Source organism: Culex quinquefasciatus, chromosome 2 (assembly GCF_015732765.1).
Source record: "Culex quinquefasciatus strain JHB chromosome 2, VPISU_Cqui_1.0_pri_paternal, whole genome shotgun sequence".
NCBI classification, from domain to species: domain Eukaryota; kingdom Metazoa; phylum Arthropoda; class Insecta; order Diptera; family Culicidae; genus Culex; species Culex quinquefasciatus.
Window position 1 is genome coordinate 206134634 of NC_051862.1, and position 21879 is coordinate 206156512.

Consider the following 21879-nt stretch of genomic DNA (forward strand, 5'->3'; position numbering starts at 1 on the left):
CAGACCTTCAATTTTTCTGGCTCATCGGCAAGGTCTGATAAAAAAAACCTATCCAACGAAAGTTCACATGGAAGATTCAGACAATATTTTTATCACAATATCTCAGATCCGGCCTCCAGAAAGTATATAAATAACACTTAAGTGCCAATAACTTTTTATAGGGTTGTCAGATCCTAACTAACGATGGGTCGCATGATGGACCCGGACATAATTTTTACAGACATTTGCTCAGAACATGATTCTGAGTCGATAGGTATACGTGAAGGTGGGTCTACGAGGTCGAATTAAGAAGTTCATTTTTCGAGTGATTTTATAGCCTTTCCTCAGTAAGGTGAGGAAGGCAAAGCCGAATCTGTCAAAAATTTATTGTTAACAAAAGTAAAAAAAAATCATTTTTTAAATCAGTTTAAGGAAAATTCAAAAAAAAAAATACGGAAACATATAAAACGTTACGGCCTTGACTTTTTGTGACATAAATTTTCAGAAGCTATGTTTTTATTCGAATACTTTTGAAATTTTTGATAATTGGATTAATGTTGGTTCAATGTTCATCCTCTGATTTACCGTCGTTCGGTACTTACTGAGAAAGCTATTTTTTTGTAAAAATTGGCTTTTGAAGTGTTGAATGTTCAAGTTATCATTTTTGAAACATTTTTGGACTGATCTTCATGTTTTTTTTTGTCAAATAGATAAATATTGAAATCACGTCACAATTTCCCTCGAGAATTGCTCCAACCCTTTCCTCACCGTTTTAGCCCGTTTGATCTCTATTTTTCACTCTTCCCAACCGTTTTCCCACCACTCGCAGTTTCATTCAGGCGTCCTCAACCAAACCACCAAAGTACCCTGCCGCCGGAGGCGGCCCAGCCACAAACCGTTACAGCTACTACGCCCCATCACCCGCCGAAAAGAGCCCCAACGACGATGATGGTGACGAGGATGAAGCCGGAACTCCCACCTCATCCTCGCACGACCTGCAGGTCGTGCCGCGCAGCTGCTCCGAGCACGTGACGCTTCGCAAGTCGGAACCGCGCAAGTTGGGAGCGGCAACGCCGCAGTCCCCACCCGTGCAGAGTCCGTGCTACTCGCTGCTGGTGGGGTCGACGACCAGCTCGGATAATACGGGCGGCGGGAGCAGTGCGTTGAACACGCCCGTGTACGAGATGGACATTTCGCAGATTGTGGGGAAGCAGCAGCCATTAGAGCAAACCAAAGAAGAGGTGAAGGCGGCGCTGAAGCGCGAGTTGTCGCTGGATTTGAGCGGCGGCGGGGAGGTTAAGAGGGAGGCCGGGACGGGGACGGGGACGGGGACGACCACGACGAGCCAGTCGATGACGCCGAGCGAGTACTGCTATCAGAACTTGAATCCGGAGCTGTCGCCGGGGGAGTTGGCCACGTTTGCGCCGAAGATTGTGGCGGCGTGCCAGAAGCAGACGGCGGCGGGGACGCCGATCAAGGCGACGATCAATATAACGTATAATGTGAGGTCGCCGGTCAGGAAGGAGCAGGAGGGGTGTATTTTTAGGGGGGCGGAGACGGAGACGGTGGTGAAGCAGGATGATGTAGAGGAGGAGGACGAGGAAGAGTACAGGAGGGAGAGAAGGAGCATTTACGAGAATGTGTTGGTTGGGGAGGCGGGGCCGACGCGGCTGCTGGAGACGAACTTTGACGAGACGATGGTGTACGAGCAGGTCAAGTTCTACAAGAATGCCGTGTCGGAGGTCAACACGATGCTGGGGGATGAGGAGGAGGGAGGTAAGATTGTTGATTTGAGCATTAGTGAGACGAAGGTCAAGTTGAAGATTAAGGAGGAGGAGGACGAGGAGGACGAAGATACGGACGGGATCAACAACAACAACCGGGACTCGAGGTTGGGTACGGATTCGTCGCATTCGGAGTTGGTTAAGGAGCGTGCGTTCACGAGCAAGAGTGAGGAGAGTGACGACGTTCCGATGTCGGACGTGAACGAGGACAGTCTGGAGTTTGACAATACGGACGTTTCGTTGTACGAGAACGTGGAGTTGAGGAAGAAGCACTTTGTGCCGGTCTACGAGAACATGATCCCGGGGCCGCTGTCCAGTTGTGAGGGCACGATCAAGTCCACGACGGACGACGAGTTCTCGTCGCTTTGCGCCGACCGTAGCGACATGGACAACGAGATGGAGTACCGGATAGAAATCCCCCCAAAGATCGAGCTCAAGCCGAACGTGAGCGTGCGCCAGTTGGCGACCAAGTTCGAGACCAGTCCGGTGGAGGTTAACCCTCCGTTCGATTTCCAGCAGCAGTCCAAGCTGAACAACAACCGGGGTAGCACCGGCGTCGTCACGATTCGGAACAAATCCGCCAAAGAGTACCACGCCAACAACATCACCCGCAGTCTCGACGAGAACGCCTTCGTACGAGAATTCGGCAGCGCCCGCAAGCTCGAAAGCTTCAACAAAAGCATCCAGCAGATCCCCGAGGTCGAGTCCAACTCCACCCCGAACAACATCCTCAACGAAAACAACCCCAACCGGCGCAAATCCCTCGACTTTACCCGACCAAAGAGCCTCAACCCACCGAAGAAGCTTCCCTCGCTGGCCGGTCAGGGCATCGAGAACCTATCCGCCAACCCCCCAGCCCACGACTGCTGCCGCACCCAACAGCAACAACTCCTCCTCAACCAATCCCACAACAACAAACCCATCCCACCCTCCAACCTGGATCTCTCCACCAAGATCGAAGACACCAAAGAGGCGCGCGCGTACAACGTCCGCATCACCCCCACCACCGAAAACCGCATCTCCCTCGTCCAGTACAACTACGACAACCGGAAAGCCCCACCCCCACCACCCCCAACCCTCCTCTCCGACCAGGAGGACCGCAACAGCATCACGTCCCTCTCATCCCTCAAAATGCTCGGCTCCTGCAAGCTCGACCGGTCCCGCATCGAAAAAATCAAAGAAGAACGCCGCCACCAACTGAACGAAAAGTACCGCTCCGAGTCCTTCAAGGGCGACCGCAGCGACTACGCCAAGGTCAAGTCCAAATCAAAATCCGAACTGCGCGACTGCGACGACTCCAAAAAGTACGACTCGCTGCGCTTCCGCTCAAAATCCCGCGTCGAACTATCCGACTCTGACCCCACCACCCTCACCTCTGCGGTCTCGCTCAACACGGTGACGTCCGGGGGACGAACGCGTCGCATCAGCGACGAAAAGAACCAGAACGATGTGACGACGACGGCGTCAGCAGTGACGGACGCCAACATTTCGCAGGTTTGCGACGCCAAGTTTGAGCTCAAGACGAGACAGAAGTTTGGCAAGCCCGGAGGCGTTGAGCAGACGATGACGACGACGACGATTGGGGGGAGTAAGGAACAGCTGATGGGTCGGGAGAGTTTCAACGGAGGAGGAGCGGCGGTCACGGTGAAGGGAGCAGCGCCGTTTGTGCGGAATGGTTCCGGCGGGGGAGCGCAGTGAGTATTTTTTTGATTGTGTGTGTGTTTATTTGGTGTTTGGGTTTTGTTTTCACCCCCCTGGTAGATTAGACGAATCAGTGTGTGTTGTTTTGTACCTTTTTTAGCGGTAGCTGTAAGTGAAAGCATATTCTGTAAAGGTATTTTTATTAATATGATTGGATCACATTTAAAATTTTATCAAAAAAAATCTGCTTTTTATATTCTTATGCTAAAGTCGCAAATCACACCGCACGCTTTTATTCATTTTGCTAACTTTGTGTAACTGCCAAATACCTCATCCTTAAATTAGATTATTTCAAATTTCAGATAAATTAATTATATACGTGAAAAGTTCAATAGTGGGCGCCATTTCTATAACCAAAAATGCCATACAAGGCTCCATACAACTTTGATACCTAAAAAATCGAAAATCTGTAAATATCTTTGGGTAGAATTTTCTGATCGATTTGGCAATTTTGGCAAAGTAGTAAGTAATGAATTAGGGTTAGTGAATTTTCACGATTTTGCGGACAGCGTGAAATTCGTGAAATTTGAAGATTTCCGTGGAATCTCGTGAAATTGATCAATTTTCTCAAATCAATTCTTTAAATAACAACATAATAATTATATCATTCATAATGACTTTTTAAGTAAATTTTATAAGTTTTCAATTAAAAAGCATGATATGAAACATTTGAAGAATTGTTAGCAAATTATACATTAACATAAAATTGATACAACATTAACTGAGAAGTGCATGCTGCGAATATTTAAACGATGTTAACAAAAAGATGCAGAAAAATTCTCGAAATTTATAAATTTCGTCAAATCTTGTTGAAATTGATTGAATAAGTGTATTCTGATATGTTTTGTTAAATAGCATATATTTTTTAGAAACTGTTTATTTTTATAAAACAAATAAAAGCAAACATTCATGTAAAAGTAACACTCTGTGATAATAGTCGTCTTTCCGTTTTCCTCCGGTCAATGATATAATCGGTGAAGGAGAAAAAAATAGATTGAAAAAATTGATTCCATCAGAGTAAAAAAAATATTGAGAAATTGCTTTTTTCATGATAATCTCAATAACAGTTTATCATTTTTTCTTAGGAAACTAACTAACAGTAATAACAATTCAACTGTTATTTAATTTAAATTTCGAAGATATGATTTCAATTTCTATTGAAAGATTGAAGCTTGGCTTTTTTTTCAAGATAGTTTTATTATCTTCAAAGTCGCATTTTAAGAACATATCAGATTTTTTCTGAAACCTGTTGGATTTTCACGATATCTGATTATTTGTGTGGATGGTTCCCGTGCAAGTTAAACAAAAGTTTTTTTTTTTTGGTTTCTGTTCTGATCTTGAATAAAATTTTAATTCACTAAGCCTAGTAATGATGCTATTCAGAAATAATAGATACACGAAAAGGAACAATGTTGCCGATTTTTGAATTTACATTTTCTCAAATATATTTTTTTCCAAAATCAATATTTTTTTATACATATTTTAATAATTAAAACTGATTGAAAAAAGCATGTTCGAAAAATTATTCCTGATGTTCTAAAAGTGATTAAAAAATGTCGTATAAGATGTCATTCAATTTCGGATCAATGACTGTCAATGATGGTTCTGGGTCAAAACGAGAAATGTTTTTTTTCTTAAATTTAATGACCTAAATAAAGTTTTGTTGAATATGGATGGTCAAATATCGATAAAAGCAACGTTTTTCATCGTTTGTATCGTTAGAACATCTTCTTTGGCTTAATGTTAAAATAGGAATTTGAAAAATATGCTTAACATGACATGACATGACGAAATCCAGTCTGCAACCAGCTAAAATCACCATGTCTATGCAAATGCTTATTAAATTTTTCTTTAGAAAATGATTGTAAATATTTGTTAATTTTGAAATTTTTTAATATTAAATTTAAAAAATCTGAAAATTAATAAATATTTATAATTAAGTCACTATTTCAAAAAAATCATAGAAAACTAGATTTGGCTTCATCACACACTATAGCTCAAAAGACGTCCTTATTTATTTCCTTAAAACATGTCAAAAAAATTGGAAAAATGGGAAATTTTAGTCAGAAAAAGTTCAATTAACAATGGGACTTTTTCCGTGTACCTATTATTTCCTGAAAAGTTTTAATCATAACTTGCAACTTTGCCAAAGACACCTAATCGATCAGAAATTTCCTACTCATTTACATACCCTTTTTGTATGCTCAGCCTCCAAAACTGTATGGAGATTTGCATGGATAAACTAATTATGTAAAATTACATTTTTGGGCATAGGGAATGCATGGACGAAGTGTCATCCGAAGCAAAAAAATAAATTTAAAAAATCACGAAGAGTTTGGAATAAAACTTTTTCTAAAAGTTTTTATTGGTTTATTTTATTTTTTTAAATATCTGGAATATTTTTTTTGAAAAGGTCAAATAAACCAAATTTTCAGTTTTTGCTTTATGGGTGTTTTTAATATCCCTGACTCAAGGCGGTTTCAAAAACACCTAAAAAGCAAAAACTAGAAAGTTGGTTTATTGGACCTTTTCAAAAAAGTAAAAACTCCAGATATGCAAATGGGGTTGTCCGTCAATAAATTATTGAAAATTAGCTTTTGGATGTTGCCTCCTGATAAAAGCTTTCAACATTGTGTGCAATATTGTATACAAGTCGCTTTAGTACAGTTTTTGGTGCTTTCTTGCAGCATCAAAAGACTGCTTTACCGACATAATCCATCGACTAATGCGAAAAATTCAAATTCCGGAGAGAATCAATCAAACAAAATATTTTTATAAAAAACTATTGCTGATTGAAAAAAAGAAAATCTTGAAAATTAATTTTGAACATTCGATTATCATTATTTTTATAAGTGACAGTTTTTTATATATTTAAAAATAAATAAATTATAAAATGATTCGATAAATAGTTTACAACTAAAGTTATAATATATTTCAATTTAGTTCTAAATTTTTGTTAATAAGATTTTTGGAAAATTAAAGGAAAATTTCGTGTTAGTTTGCAAAGATCTTTACGACCTGCGATGCTTTCTTGATTTCTGAAGCAAATCGAATCCACATTGGTCATTGTTAGGCTTAGTGATTGTTCACGCTTGAAAATTTAATTATTATTATATTTTTTTATTAAATTTAATATCAAAGCAAGATTAAACAATCTTGTTCAGCCAAAATAAGTAAAATTATTTGAATTTTCTGCGACAGTTTGCCCATTAAAAATATTTTTCATCTCACTTATCAAAAACATAATTTAAAATCAATAGGCAAAAATAATATGATTTTGTAACGAAATCGAAATTTTTAATTCAAAATAAGAATATAAAACAAAAAAAAGTATTTCTTATCTTCACGGGAATCATCCACCCAAATAATCAAATATTGTTAAAATTAAACAGGATTCCGAAAAATATCTGAAATGTTTTTAAAGGTAATTTCAAAAATAAAAAATACTCTTCGTTTTATTTTGAATAAAACATAGCTGGATTATTTGATTTTCTATTGAAACTATCGAGAAATTAAAAGTGAGAGTGTGTGCAACATGGAGTTAAACTTTCTATGAAGATGTTGTGAAGGTTACCATGACTCTTTGAAAAGTTTAACTCCATGTTGCACGCACACACTCTCACTTTTAATTTCTCGATTAAAATTTACTTAAATAGTCTTTATGGATCAAAGATTTATTATTTTGTTATTTCAAAAAAATATATTTGAGGAAATTGATAAATTTTGCGAAGTTTAAGCTTTGTAGTAATTATTAAGATTATTCTCATTCCTATTTGAGTTTGATAAATTATTTTGAGAAATATCGTTACAGTTTCACACAAACAAACCATTTCACGGAATTTTGCGGAAAAAGCAAAATTTCACGGATTTCACGCTGTCCGCAAAATTGTGAAATTTCACTAACCCTAGTCATTGTCATTGTTTCATCAATAAGCATTGAAAGGACGTGCTCTAAAGCATTTTAGAAGGTAATAATTCGTAAAAGGCATGAGATCCGATCGAAAAACGGCTTTGTTAAAAAATGATGCTTTAAACCTATTGTAAACCAACTCGAGATTTGTATTGGCTTTACCAGTATTATTTAAAATCATCAAGGACATTTTTATATCTAGAAGAAAAATAAATCATGTAAAATATACAAGTACGGTTACAGGGGTGACATTGGGTCTGGAGGTGAAATTGGGTCATACAAATTTCAGCATTTTTGTATGACCCAATCTCAACCCCCAGACCCACCCGTGATAACGGTAGGTCAAATTTGTAAATCAAATTTTGAAATTCTCAACGATTACATGATCGGTTTTTGAAATCAATATGCTAGTTATTTCAAAATTATACTTAACATATTTTTAAATAATGCACTTACAATTTTTAATCTGCTTTCACAATGCACTCGCAAATTTTAAACAATTTTAAAGAAACCCAAATATAACGCCCTTCGTCTTCTTCTTTGCTCTTATCTTTCCAGACGGGATCGCTTCTCGCCCCAAATCTCCATCAAGGACGTCGCGGCCATGTTCGAGTCCCGGTCGCAGAGCCAATCTTAAACGGCAGTACAGGACCGGATGAACTAAAACACAATTTCAAATACACACGTACGTTCCTGAGAGAAAGGCAAAAAGGCAAGCTATAGAAAAAAATGCAGACTTTATCCAGTTATCTCTCTCTCTATCGCAGATTAAATTATTGCCGCTTGAGTATGCGAAAGCAAATTGAAAATCTCCTTACAAAACAAAAAACAACAACATAACTACGACCAACTTTAATGACAAACTTACACATAAACACACATTTCGTGAATTTGATATGACTAACTTTTGCGAACAAATATATTGAATCAAAAAATAAGCCATTGATGATATTACCTTCTTACGCGAATTCTATGTATTGAGATAACCTCTAAATAAACTAATAAAAACAAAGTCGCTTAACTATATGAGAGAGCAACCATAGCAAGAACAAACAGACAAAATGCAGATATTTATTTATATAGTTGTAATAAAAGTGGTAGACATTTGATAGTTTATACCAGAATACTCAAGCGAAGCGAACAAAAATAAATAAACATGCGTTTTTGGCAGTTTAATAAAGTGAAATTTATCCTTCAATGGCTATTATGAGATCGTTAAACACAGCAAAAGAGAGAAAAAAAGAAACATAACGTATTGATAGATAAACTTACCTTAAAACAAGAAAGCATTTTGACTTTTTTTTTCAATTTTCAAATTTTTCTAGGCGATTTAACCAACAATAGTTGATAGGAACTTTAAATGAGTGAAGGCATTTTAGCAAACTAAGACGAAGCCGCCGTACAAAGAGGATTGATGAGTTTGTTACACACATTTCGCTGATGAATGGTTTTGGGCCCAGTTGGGGGTTGGGAGTCTTAGTTGTACGATTTTCTTTCTTCTAATCGTAAGGGCAAAAATGCAACAATTGTGTTTTTAATCGTTTCCAAAACGAGTTTGGTTTTTTTTAAAGCGGTGTACAGTTCGTTTTGTTTTGTTTAATTTTGCACGGCAGAAATTTTGTTTCGTTGTTCTTTTCGCTGTAGGAATTTGTCGCATTATTGCGGCAGAGAGGTACGTTAGATTTCACAGTGCGTAACCGCGAGAGATGAGGTTGTTTCGACAGGCTGCCAGAAAAGGAGGAAGGAAACTAGGAGGAAGCAGACAGACGGTGACAATAATTTTCCAAGGGTTAATCAAAATCTCAAACTAAAATACAACCAAACAGAGACAAAAGTTCATAGAGTAAAGCATAGATCAAACATAAATAAAAGAAACAAAAATCTACAAATTTCAAGTTTTCTCTCACCTAGTCTGGTCACCACGCAGAATTTCAGATTTTCCTCACCGTTCAAACTGTTGCTATAGAAGGCACGCTTGAAAGCCGCGAAAACGCGCGAAAGTGTTTCAAGAATGATTTCAGAGAATGCGTTTTTTCCACCTTTTTAACTTGTATATATTTATTGCTCCTCTTCTCGAATAAATGATAGAATGAACAAAAAGTCGTTAAAGCGAACGCGTGACTCGCGTCACGCGTCGCAGCATCTGTAAATATTATAACTATAAACGAGTAAGTTACTGCAAGCTAACCTAATAGGGTAGGGCGCAATCCAGAAATTGATACGAGAAGCATACACAAAACAAAGGCAGTAATCTAAACACACACTCGAATGACTTGTATTTAGGAAAACCAATGAGCGAAATGGCAAAAATGATTGAGAAAAAAAACTAAGGTTAAGCTGTAAAGGACACACAAGAAAGTAAAAAAAAAAACTAACTAATCGCACGTGAACTTATTACAAACAAGAAAACTAAACACACGCACTCGAACTACTTGAAAATGCATTGATATTAAACGCGCTAGTATTGATATTTGAGAAGGAAAAAAAAATGCAATTTTTGCTATTACTCACAAAAAAACATAAACATCTATTGAAGTAATAAACGAGAATGTAAGAAAATAAAACAAAAAAGTTTCTTGAACAAGTTAAATTCAAAACTGTGATCGTTTTTTCCTTGATGAAATCCGAAATACCCTGAGGAGAAGGTGCGTCGGTAAAGCAGATCCGTGTGTTGGTGTTGTTTTCAGAATCGACGCAAGCGCGGTTCGTTTTAGTACACCACCACACGTGCACACGAGCTAAAAATAGCCGGTCGGATTGGAAGTCGGGTTGCTTGGTTTTATGGCTCGCTAGAGGGGAGGTTGCGTTGCGAAGATTTTTGTTTTATAGCAACGGACAGTGATAAATTCTCGTTTACTTTTTCAAAAGTTCTTATATACATAGGAAACCAATGATTCATTGATTGTTTTGAAATAGCACATTAAAATTTTGGATGTTAAAAATTAAATATTTTAAATACAATATTCTCATTGCATTTGCTGCAACAATACAGCAATTCTCTAGGAAATCGGTATTTTTTCTTTAATTTTAATTTTTGTATTTTTTAGTCCGGCTGAAACTTTTTTGGTGCTTTCGGAATGCCCAAAGAAGCCATTTTGCATCGTTAGTTTGTCCATATAATTTTCCATACAAATTTAGCAGCTGCCCATACAAAAATGGTGTGTGAAAATTTAAAAATCTGTATCTTTTGAAGGAATTTTTTGATCGATTTGGTGTCTTCGGCAAAGTTCTGGTAAATTTTAATTTCACTTTTTGTCATGAAAACTTGATTTGCAAAAAACACTTTTTTTATTTTCTGATATGTTTTAGGAGACATCAAATGCCAACTTTTCACAAATTTACAGAATGGCCAAAAATATTTGACTGAGTTATAAATTTTGGAATCAATACAATACAAATGGAAATATTGGTCGCAAAAATTTTTCAACTTCAATTTTTGACGTAAAATCGATTTTGCAATCAAAAAGTCCAGTAGTGGAATTTTAGTAAAGTGCACCGTTTTCAAGTTATAGCCATTTCCGGTTGTTTTTTTTTTTTGAAAATAGTCGCAGTTATTCATTATTTAAAATTAATGCCCATGTTTGCTCACTTTTGAAAAAAAAATATTTTTGAAAGCCTGAGAAAATTCTCTATATTTTGCTTTTTTGAACTTTGTTGATACGACCCTTAGTTGCTGAGATATTGCCATGCAAAGATTTAAAAACAGGAAAATTGATGTTTTCTAAGTCTCACCCAAAAAACCCACCATTTTCTAATGTCGATATCTCAGCAACTAACGGTCCGATTTACAATGTTTAAATATGAAACATTTGTGAAACTTTCCGATCTCTTCGAAAACAATATTTTATTTTTTTTAAATCAAGACTAACATTTCAAAAAGAGTAAAATTGAATTTTGGCCCTTTGTGTGCGCCGCCATTTTGGATTTAAAATTTCCGAATCACTTCAGTACATTTCTAGGGTTATATTTGAGCTTAACAACCCAATATAAGACAACAACAACCAAAATTTCGTGATTCGATTTTTCTGAAGTGAAATTTTCTGAGGACTCGATAATCGAGTTTGGATTCTACTTATAATTTTCGATTTCAGGAAAATGTACTATTTTAGATCAAATCAAGATTTTTTTAAGTCTTATAAACCAAATTTTCAATTTTTGATTTTTTGGTTTTTTTAAATCCGCCCAAATAGCAAAAATTTTGTGTAGGACCTTTTCTTAAAAAACTCCAAAAGTGTATAAAAATAGTCAAAATTAATAAGGTAAATAAATTAAAAAGTTGTTTTAACGAGTTTAAAGAAATTGCAAAAAACGATATAAAAGGTAATATAGTGACAAATAAAAACTCTTTAAAAAAAGTTCTAAAGAAGCCTGAAGCCGAAATTTATTTTTGAATACTTAACCAAACATGTTAAGGCAGTTTTGAGTGGTATTGGCATTATTGGAATATCTTTTACAATTCCCTTAGTTTTGTTTTTAATAACGTAATTTCTAGAGTTTTTTTAAAGGCCTTATAACAAAATTTTGATTTTTTGACGCAATCGGGAAAAAATCAACTTTTTGCGCTATTTTTAAAATTTCAGCGATGACCTATACATTTTTAAGGCTAGTCTGCAGATCGGAAGGAAAGGGTTCAAGAAACAGCTTTACGAACGGCAGGACAAAAAAGAGGAACGTTTTCGTGGGGCTTTTCTTCACCCTCTCTGGCTTGCTTTGGCTACCGCTGCTGCCCATTTGAATTTTTTCTTGACCGGTTTCTTCCGAAGTGCATACCTTACATTAAGTACCAAAATTTTCGTAATTAAAAGACGCAACTTTTGGTATTTTCTCGATTTTGCGCTCGGCGCGCCGATATTTTCAAAAATCTTATCTTGGAATCCTATTAATGAACAACTCCCATTTTTGAGTATGTTACGTAAAATTGCCCAAGGAATACGATAAAAATATTTTCAGAAATAAGCACTTTGGTCCAGACCCCGTCAAAACGGCATTTTAAAGTTTCATTCGACCTTTTTAAATGTTGGGCTGGATTTTTCGATCTTTAGCTTATTTTTCCTAAAAAGACCAACATATCACCTTTCATTTGCGTTCAAAACAACAAAAATCGGTTAAAATTGTGTCATGATTTTTTGAAGAAAAAAAAATGGTTTTTGCTAAATATGACGAAAATTGGCCTTTTTGGGACCACCCTAGCACGGTGTAGGTCACCCTAAAAGCCAAACAAAAAATAATCGGGTCTAATTATTTTTGCCAAAGAAATTTTGTTTGAGGCTCTTTTCAAATGGAATTGTTGTATACTTAAAAGTAGCTATAACTTGAAAACGGTGCATTGTATCAACAAATATGTTCAGTACTTTTCGATTGCAAATCGATTTTGCTTTAAAAAATGATTATAAAAATCTTATCTCCTTAACCAGATTTGGCACCATCACGCATTATGGCTCAAAAGATGTCTTTTTTAGTCTGCTAAAACATATCAAAAAGTTTCAAAAATTAAAATAATATGTCCGAACCTTTAATACTGATTTTTAACTTAGCATTTTTTGAAAAAATCTGCAATTTAAACTAAAGTGCGGATTTTCTTATTAAAAAAAAAACCTACAACTTTGCCGAATACACCAAGTCGATCAGAAAATCCCTTCTCAGGATACAGAATTTCATACATGTACATACTAGGGTGGGTACGTTTTTCAAAAAGTTCTCGGATCAAGTTTTAGTATGGTTCCCCTTGTAGGACATGCCCATAGGGACTTTCATGCCAAATATCAGCTCATTTGGTTATAAACTGGCTGCGCGCATCAGGGTTAAAGTTTACATGGGAATTACTATGGGAAATTGGAACTTTTTGTTCAAACGCTCCTACAGGTCTGGGAAAATCACGCGCCAACTTCTGGTATGGTCAGGCCTATGGGGAATGGTCTGGAGAACACTTTTCCCGAAGAGAGCATATGGATTCGTTGTCCCTAGACCTGGCGCATCAGCTAACAATCCGATGTCTCCGGAATCAACGGTTTTCCCTCAAAATGCATAAAATTTTCCTTAGCATGCTATGAAAGCTCGATGAACACCGCGACGCCATACGTCAGGCAGCTACCACGTGGGTGAGAAACGGCTGGAATATTCAATTGCAAACCTCCTTTTAACTAGAAAATGATCATTTCGAGTAATTCTGATATAATTAATCGAATTCAGAATCTTTGCATAGCAAATTTGTATTTTTTTTGCAAATATTTCAACCACGTGGTAGGGGAAATTCTCGTATCTTTGGCAGGTTAAGCTCTCGCTCCTAACTCCATCCAATTTGCTGATTTTCACTTTTTAAACAACTAATTTTGCAAAACTTTTTAAAGAAACTTGCTTGCTAACTTCTTATTCAGCTATTTATCACTCGATTTCAGTTGAAAACGCTTTTAATTAGCTTTAATTGAATGTCAAAGTTCTGACCTGCCAACATTAGAGGCACGCTGGAATTAGATGCTGTTCCCCTAGCTGCCTGACGTATGGCGTCGCGGTGTTCATCGAGCTTTCATAGCATGCTAAGGAAAATTTTATGCATTTTGAGGGAAAACCGTTGATTCCGGAGACATCGGATTGTTAGCTGATGCGCCAGGTCTAGGGACAACGAATCCATATGCGCTCTTCGGGAAAAGTGTTCTCCAGACCATTCCCCATAGGCCTGACCATACCAGAAGTTGGCGCGTGATTTTCCCAGACCTGTAGGAGCGTTTGAACAAAAGTTCCAATTTCCCATAGTAATTCCCATGTAAACTTTAACCCTGATGCGCGCAGCCAGTTTATAACCAAATGAGCTGATATTTGGCATGAAAGTCCCTATGGGCATGTCCTACAAGGGGAACCATACTAAAACTTGATCCGAGAACTTTTTGAAAAACGTACCCACCCTAGTACATACCCATTTTGTATGACCAGTCCCCAAAATTGCATGGAAAAACTAATGATGCAAAATGACTTCTTTTGACATAGCTGTTCCCTGGGGAATGCATGGACAAAGTTTCATCCAAATCAAAGATAGAAAAAAATATTTATTTGGAAAATCATAGAGAACAACTGAACTTAAAAAAAGTCCTTGAATCAATTTTGGACCACCTATAAAACACTTCTTAATTATCCCGGAGACATCAATTTTTATTAGTTTCTCACCTGCTGTGCTTTTTTTTGCTCTTTTGTTGTTCAACCCCTCCACAAATAGAAAAAGAACGAATTATTTGTAAAATGAACAGGTGGTAAAACTCCGAGAAGCCAAAATAGAAGAAAATCAATTCAACCTGCCGTGATCTGCTCTAATTCGGTGTAATCGCTTCTAAATTAAAAGGTTTTTAATTAGGGCATCACTTTGATCAAATCGTTCCGAATCTTGTCTATTTTTTCCAACTCGATATTTGAAGTCACTCAGCAGGATATAACAAAAAAACAGGAAAATATCACTCCAGGACGGAAAAGCCAACATCTCATCCTAAATTCAATAACAACATAACAATAGACCCCTTAATCCGGTGTCGATCGGAATAAAAAGGACAACGCCCCCCTTCCTATCCCACTTCTCCCTTCCTCTACACAAAAAAAAAAGAAATATGTTTCCACCGTTTCCACATCACCACCTCCGCCCATGCTGCTACCGTTAAAAAAAAACAGGGAGCACTTCAAACATGAAAGAACTCCTCTTTTTCGGGGTGCCGCTGCTATACATACAAAAGAAGAATGAAAAAGCATATGTCCCCTCATCACCTCCCTCTCCTTCTCGCTCTCTCACACTCAATGATGATGGTGTTATTCAGGGATTTTTTTTTTTCTCTCTGAAGAGTTCATCCTCAAAATAACCGCTCGTCGGGAAAAGGTGTGGGTGGAAAATTTTCATCATTCTTTTGTCAGACAGCAGGTTCTGAAAGGCATAAAGAGAGAAAATCAAAAGCCACGTGCACCGAGGATGACGACAATGATGATGGTGATGGGGAACGCGTTTTTGGGCCCCTAATAGGGCAAGTGACAACAGTTGAGTGAAGTGAGAAGCAATCAGAGGCAAATTATGGTGAGGGATTTTGGGAAAGTTTTAGTTGGAGCTCAGTTTTGAAGTGAATTTTCCACTAAGAAAAATGACACTTGACAGTTTTGACTTATCTATTTAGCAATTTTTAGTGCATCCAATTTCCCGTTTCTCGGGAAATATGTAAATTTTCCGGAAATTCCCTAAATTCAAGCGATTGTTTAAATTTTTGTAACTTTTTAGCACCAATGCAATGTTTTGAAAATGTACCGATCATAAATTAAAGAAATAAATTTGATTTATTTCTAATGTAATCAGCTCGTTTGAAAATTCCCTGTCAAGTTTTATTTCAGATAATAATAATTTCTGAAGCAATCAAAACTGGGAATTGCTCTAGCTTATAAAATAATAGAAGAATAGAAGAAAAGAATTATTGATCTAATATATACCATTTACGTTTTTGTGATGTTTTTCATTTTTGTTTACCAGGATCAACTATATAAAATATAAAAAATGAACACAGAGTCAAGTTTAAAAGTAATTTTATGGTTGTGGAGCATGGATTCATTTTACTCGCTGTCCAAACACTAATACCTTAAAATAATAAAAAAAAAATCAAGTCTTGCAGCGAGTTGCTTACAACATTTCCGAAAAACGCTTCTTGAGTGGAATTTCGTGTCAAACATCAATGTGTTTGGTAAATTTGCCATTCAAAACAAAAAAATATGAAAAATGTTACTTTTCATTCAACTTTTCTGCACCCATTCCAGTGCTGAAAATTAGAACTTCACCAATTTGGTAATTTCTTCAGAAATTAATGTCATCTTAATTAAATTGAATTTATTATTTTTTGTAAATTAAAAAAGAAGAACCAAAAAGTAAAGAAAGTTAAAGAAAAAATATCCACTTGAATTTCGAAAATTCCTGGGATATTTGTGAAATTTGTAAATGGGAAATATATTTTTTCGGGAATTCCCGGGAAATTAGGCGCTCTACAAAGAATAGATCAATTTTCAATAAATTTTATTTTCCCGGGAAATTTATTTAAAAACTTCCAGTTTTCCGGATTTCTAGTAACCCCAGGAAGTTGAGCGCTCTAGCAATTTTATATAAAATGTAAAAAATAAAAAAGTACAAAAAGAAGATTTTTTTTGTTTCAAAAGCATCTGTTCAAAAAATCATAGCAAATCGATAATTGAACTTAAGGTGGTAGATGGTCTCTTTCACTTTTGGGGCAATGACTGTCAATGATGGTTCTGTATTCAGGGTCCAGAAATAGTAAATTGAAATGAAAAAAATAATCACTATATGTAAAATGCTTCTACAAACAACACAAAGAAAACCATTTTTTGATTGGAAACTTCTGAATTAAGATTTGAATGTTTTTCTAAAACAAACATGGCCGCCAAATGACCGATCGGGAATGATGCCTTCAAGAGCCTTAATGATTCGCTTTTACCTTCATTTGAAAGCTTTTCTTGCGATCTTTCGGATGCTGTATCAAACAACTGCAATTTTTTACTTTTATATCAAGTTTTTGAAGAAAAACTTTGACCCTTGAAATGCACAAATTCGAAACACTTTTTTCTTACGAGTGTAAACAAACTTTGGTTCTCTCCATGAGCACATAATTTGTACTTCACGAACTGAAACCAACAATATTCAAGCTTAGTTATGCTTTATGAATGGTCTGATAACAATTTTGTGAAAATATCTTTTAAATTCAGGTGTTCCAGAATTGTGGGAGGCACAATAACATGCCACAATTATGGAACATGCAATTTGAAGGCAGTGTTTTGCTGCTCTGAATGAAATAGTCTTGAGATGCAACTTTTTGTTTTAAAAGTACTACTTTTACTAGTCCTGAAAATAGTAGGGTCGACAGAAAAGATGCATTTGGCATGGTATTTACAATTTATTACTAAAGTGTTCCGAATTTGTGGGATGACTGTACAGTCCAAACTCGATTATTCGATCTACCAACCAAAATTACGGTTATCCGAAGTTCAATCATCAAAAAAGGCGTTGAAAATATTTTACAAAGTTTGTGTCAAGAAACATCATGGGGCCACAAGAACATTTATCAACAAACTAACTTAATCCACCTATGTTGTTGGTGCCTACCTCACTCTTTTCCAACAAGGGGTGATATGTAATATGATGGGGTTGGACATAAATTTCGGCTAATTTCGTTAAGTTCCGGAATACAAAAAACACACATATCACTCAAGGGCTCATAAGTGGCATCATAAGTGGTCATAGCTTGAGGCAGGGTTGCCAGATCTTCAATGTTTTGGAGGTCTTTCGATTACCTAACCATCGGTGGGTCGGATGGTGGATCCGGACATAATTTACATACATTTAGGTGAGATCCGGCTTCCAAAAAATACATCAATATATAAGGGGCCATATCTCGAGACAGGGTTGCCAGATCTTCAATTTAGCAATTCAGCAAGGTCTTTTGATAACCTTACTAACGATGTATATCATGGTGATGTTTGGTTCAGTTTATTGCCATTTATTCAACTTCCAAAAATATGCGAAAACACATTTTTATACACTACACTACTACTTATCGAAACCAAGGGTTTCCAGCAAGGCCTAAGACTGGCAAGTAATTAATAATTACTTTGATGTTAAATTGGTAATTAGGTAATCCCTTAATTACTTAGTAATTCATGGTTATTAGAGTAATTTAAAGTTATTATTTGGTAATTAAAGTAATTTTGAGTAATTTAAGTAATCTATTTTATATTGTACTTCTTCAACGAATCTTTTTGATTTTTTTGATATAATCTATTAGAACAGTATGTCTTTTTCATTTCAAATAAGAGCGTCACACATAAATTATGGTTCTGTATGTAGAAGTCCTTATTCACCATAGTTCTCTCCAAAAATTTATTTTCAACATGTTGTTTAGCGAAGCTGATTAACAACAAAAGGTAACGCCATGATATATTACCCAGTGAAAAATGTTTCATAAATCCAAAATCTATTTATTTTTATTATATAGTTGTAAAAATCCAGAGTTTTATTCTTTAAAGGACCTAAAAGCTATTGTCTTTCATATGTTTACTGGGCTCAATAAAAAAAGTCGAGAAATATGATTTTTTTTGCAAGAACTACATTAGAGTTGGTTATTTTTTTCTATGTATCTTCTATGTTTTTTCTTCTAATAGACAGCCAAAATTATTTGAAGTTTATATGGATCAAATATTTAAAACCAAAATTTACTTAATTGATGAAAGCAAAGTTTTCAAGTGAAAGCCATTTAAAAATTAATTAAAATAAAAATAAGTTTTTTTAAATATATTTTTCAGCTAATTACAGCAGTTGACAGTCCTGTAATATCTCTTTTTTAAGAGCTGAACTATTTTCTTGAAACATTTCCAAATAATTCTGAGACAAATGTTTCATTGTTTAAAATCAAACTCAGTGAAATTAGAATTTTTTTTGGCAACGGATTTTTTTTTAATATACTTGAGCAAAAAAAACAAACGAAATAATGTCAAACCAATGATCGAAAAACATTTTAAAACATAACGTTATTTTGAAGAATTTCACAGTTTTCATATAGAGCCGATGCAAAGTTTATGTTTGGCTCAAAAATCTGGGGGCCTTTTTTCAAACAACTTTAAACAACAATATTTCAATGGCATTCGACTTGCCAAGTTTCAGCACCCTCTAGTGGGAGAAAATTTTCAATGTGTAAACTTGAAACTATTGTGAAATATTCTGCTATTTTCAATAAAAAAAATACAAAAAAAAACACAATATCCAGATTGGCAAAAAAAAAGCATAATTTAAGACTTTGAACAAAACAATACTGTTTGTACTTTGCTTGATATTGAGTGTTTTTATTTTATTTCATTAAATTTATTTTTGAAAGAGCTATCGAATGAGCTTTTAATAAATATTCAAGATTAGAACCGTAGAAACAAATACTTAAATCTATTTATTATTAAATTATATATTTTTCCATCATAGTGAAAAGTAATAAAGTAATAAATGTAATTAATTAATTTGAACCAGTAATTTGAGTAATTAATTGGCAGACTGGCAAGTAATAAACGCTTCTGGAAACCCTTGATCGAAACTTCAAACAATTCAATAGCACCGTATGGGACCCTAAACCAAGTCATATGCGACTGGTTTGGTCTAATTCGGTTCAGCCAGTGCTGAGAAAACTGAGTGACATTATATATTGCTCACATACACACACACATACACACAAATACACACATACACACAGACATTTGTTCAGTTTTCGATTCTGAGTCGATATATATACATCAAGGTGTGTTTTCGAGCTTTAAATAAAAAGTTCAATTTTAGAGCAGGATTATAGCCTTACTTCAGTGAAATTTCTATGGAGACGTATAACAATTTGAAATGATAATTTCTGTGTTGATAATTTTTTTTAGCTTAACTGAATCAGTTTGAATAATTATAATTATTAGTGAAATTTCGAAAATCGTAGTTTTATCACAAAAATAAAAAAGGCAAGCATACCGTCAGTGGTGGTGAATATGGGTTAAAAAACGATACACCTCTCGTAATTTCTTAATAACTAAAACTATTTAAATAATGTCGAGAATCTTTGATCGTAGAATTGTTCTTAGATAGTTTACTAACATTTTTCCAAAATATGGTGTAATTTGATGGACAATACCTGAAATGAAAATCGTTTGAATATTTACCCAATCTCACTCCATAGAGTGGGTGGCTCAAATTCAAGGTAATGGTAAAAACAAGTCATCCAACAGTGTTTCTTGTTCGAGGGAATCGAATTGACATCTGGAGTTTTTTTTGAAAAGGTCCAATAAACCAAAATTTCAGTTTTTGCTTTTTGGGTGTTTTTCGAAATCCCTGACTCAAGGCGGTTTCAAAAACACCCAATAAGCAAAAACTGGAAATTTGGTTTATTGAACCTTTCAAAAAAAAAAACTCCACACATGCTAAAATGTTTGAAGTAGAGATTTTCAAACATTTGGGAACTTTTTGATCAATTCCATTTTTTTTTAAAGTTGATTTTTCGAGAAGTGATTTTTGGCCAAAAACGTACCTCAACTTTAGACAGCTGCTAAAATGACCGGATTTGTTCTAGGAACAAGATTTTTTCAGCAAAGTCATCTTAAGGTGTCCCTTGCACAACCCTTTTAACACAATTTAGTTGCATTGAGAAGTACCTGAGAAATGGTAAAATCCGTAAAAAATACTTTGACCCAATCTTACCCCCCAGACCCAATGTCACCCACACTGACGGTAAGTTTAAATCTTTCAAGCGTTTGAATTCTGCTAGAACGAAAAATTTTGTTTTTAATTGAGCATGAAAGTAGCGAGAAAATAATGATAAAAGTTTAGCTATATGCAAAACAAGTGATAAAAACAAAACAAATCAGAACAGAATAAGAATTAAAATTATACGCTTTTATTTTTATCAGCATTGCTGAAATGCGATCGATTTTTTTTCAACACAAATCATTTAAGACTACATTTAACACGTAATAATGTGCACTCGATATCAATTTAGAACATTCGCCTAATTAGAAGGCAAGCACTCCCGCCGGCTCGATCATGCTTATCACGCCAAATCTCTGCGAGGCAAAATAAAGTGCACTTTTTCTCAATGCCATTATTGTGAACGTGGCAGATTGAGCAGAAATTACAAACTGCTTATTAAATTGACCAGATTGTTATCGGCGTTCTACCGTTTTTGATTAAATTGTAGCCGTTTGTGAAAAAGGTCACGTTTTTTGAAACAATCTAAACTTAATGGCATGTCGCGTGAGCCCTTAATTTGTGCCTCTTTTATTCCCCGCCAGAACTTCAATATGTCGCACAAACTGTTGCGGCGTTGTGCTGTCTGCGCAGCACATATATTCATGTAGGTAAATCAATTACCTCCTTCACTTTCGACATTTTTCCGTTGGCTGATGCACACGCGCGCCTATTAATAGGGGATAATCGTGTTATCCGCCCACAGTTGAACCTTTTTTTTTTCGCGTCCCTTTCCCCTAAGCATTTTCCCCTTTTCGGGCGGCTGGGAAAATCAGCGTCGCCACTGTCGCCGGGAAAAAGGAAGAAAGATTAAATCAATTATCGGTCCTAATCATCAGGTTTGTGTTGTCGAGAGTCGAGCATCTCAAAAGTGACTTTAATTATTATCCTGTTGATTGACACAAAAACTCAACTTGTCCCGGGTTTGTAGTTCTATGCGCGCAAGAGGACACGTGTCACTCGCGCTGCGCTCTCAAGTTGCGCCACGTGACCGCGGAACACGTGGGTCCAATTTTGCATAATTAGTCTGGTTGCATGGACGATGGCCTGATGTTTGCCAACTTTTACCGCACATTTCCGTGGGTTAAATCGCAGCGTGAGCTCCGTCGTGCCCACAGAAGTCCTGCTGGGGAAATTAGGCTGAACGGTAACCAGTCGGTGTGAAATGCGTTCTGGAGGATGTGAGTATTTTATTTTTTTAGGTGAAGAAAATAAAAAAAGCATTG

At 35.9% G+C, this 21879-nt stretch overlaps 1 protein-coding gene across 1 annotated transcript in view; it reads left to right on the top strand.

Moving 5' to 3' along the window:
* Positions 1–9863, top strand: part of LOC6045785 (GTPase-activating protein CdGAPr) — a 147638-nt gene extending 137775 nt beyond the window's left edge. Inside the window, exons 7-8 of the mRNA XM_038257756.1 lie at positions 809–3457; positions 7933–9863. Of these exons, the coding sequence (XP_038113684.1) occupies positions 809–3457; positions 7933–8011 (2728 nt within the window). The 3' untranslated portion in view covers positions 8012–9863. The remainder of the gene's footprint in view (positions 1–808; positions 3458–7932) is intronic.
* The last annotated feature ends 12016 nt before the right edge of the window (positions 9864–21879 follow it).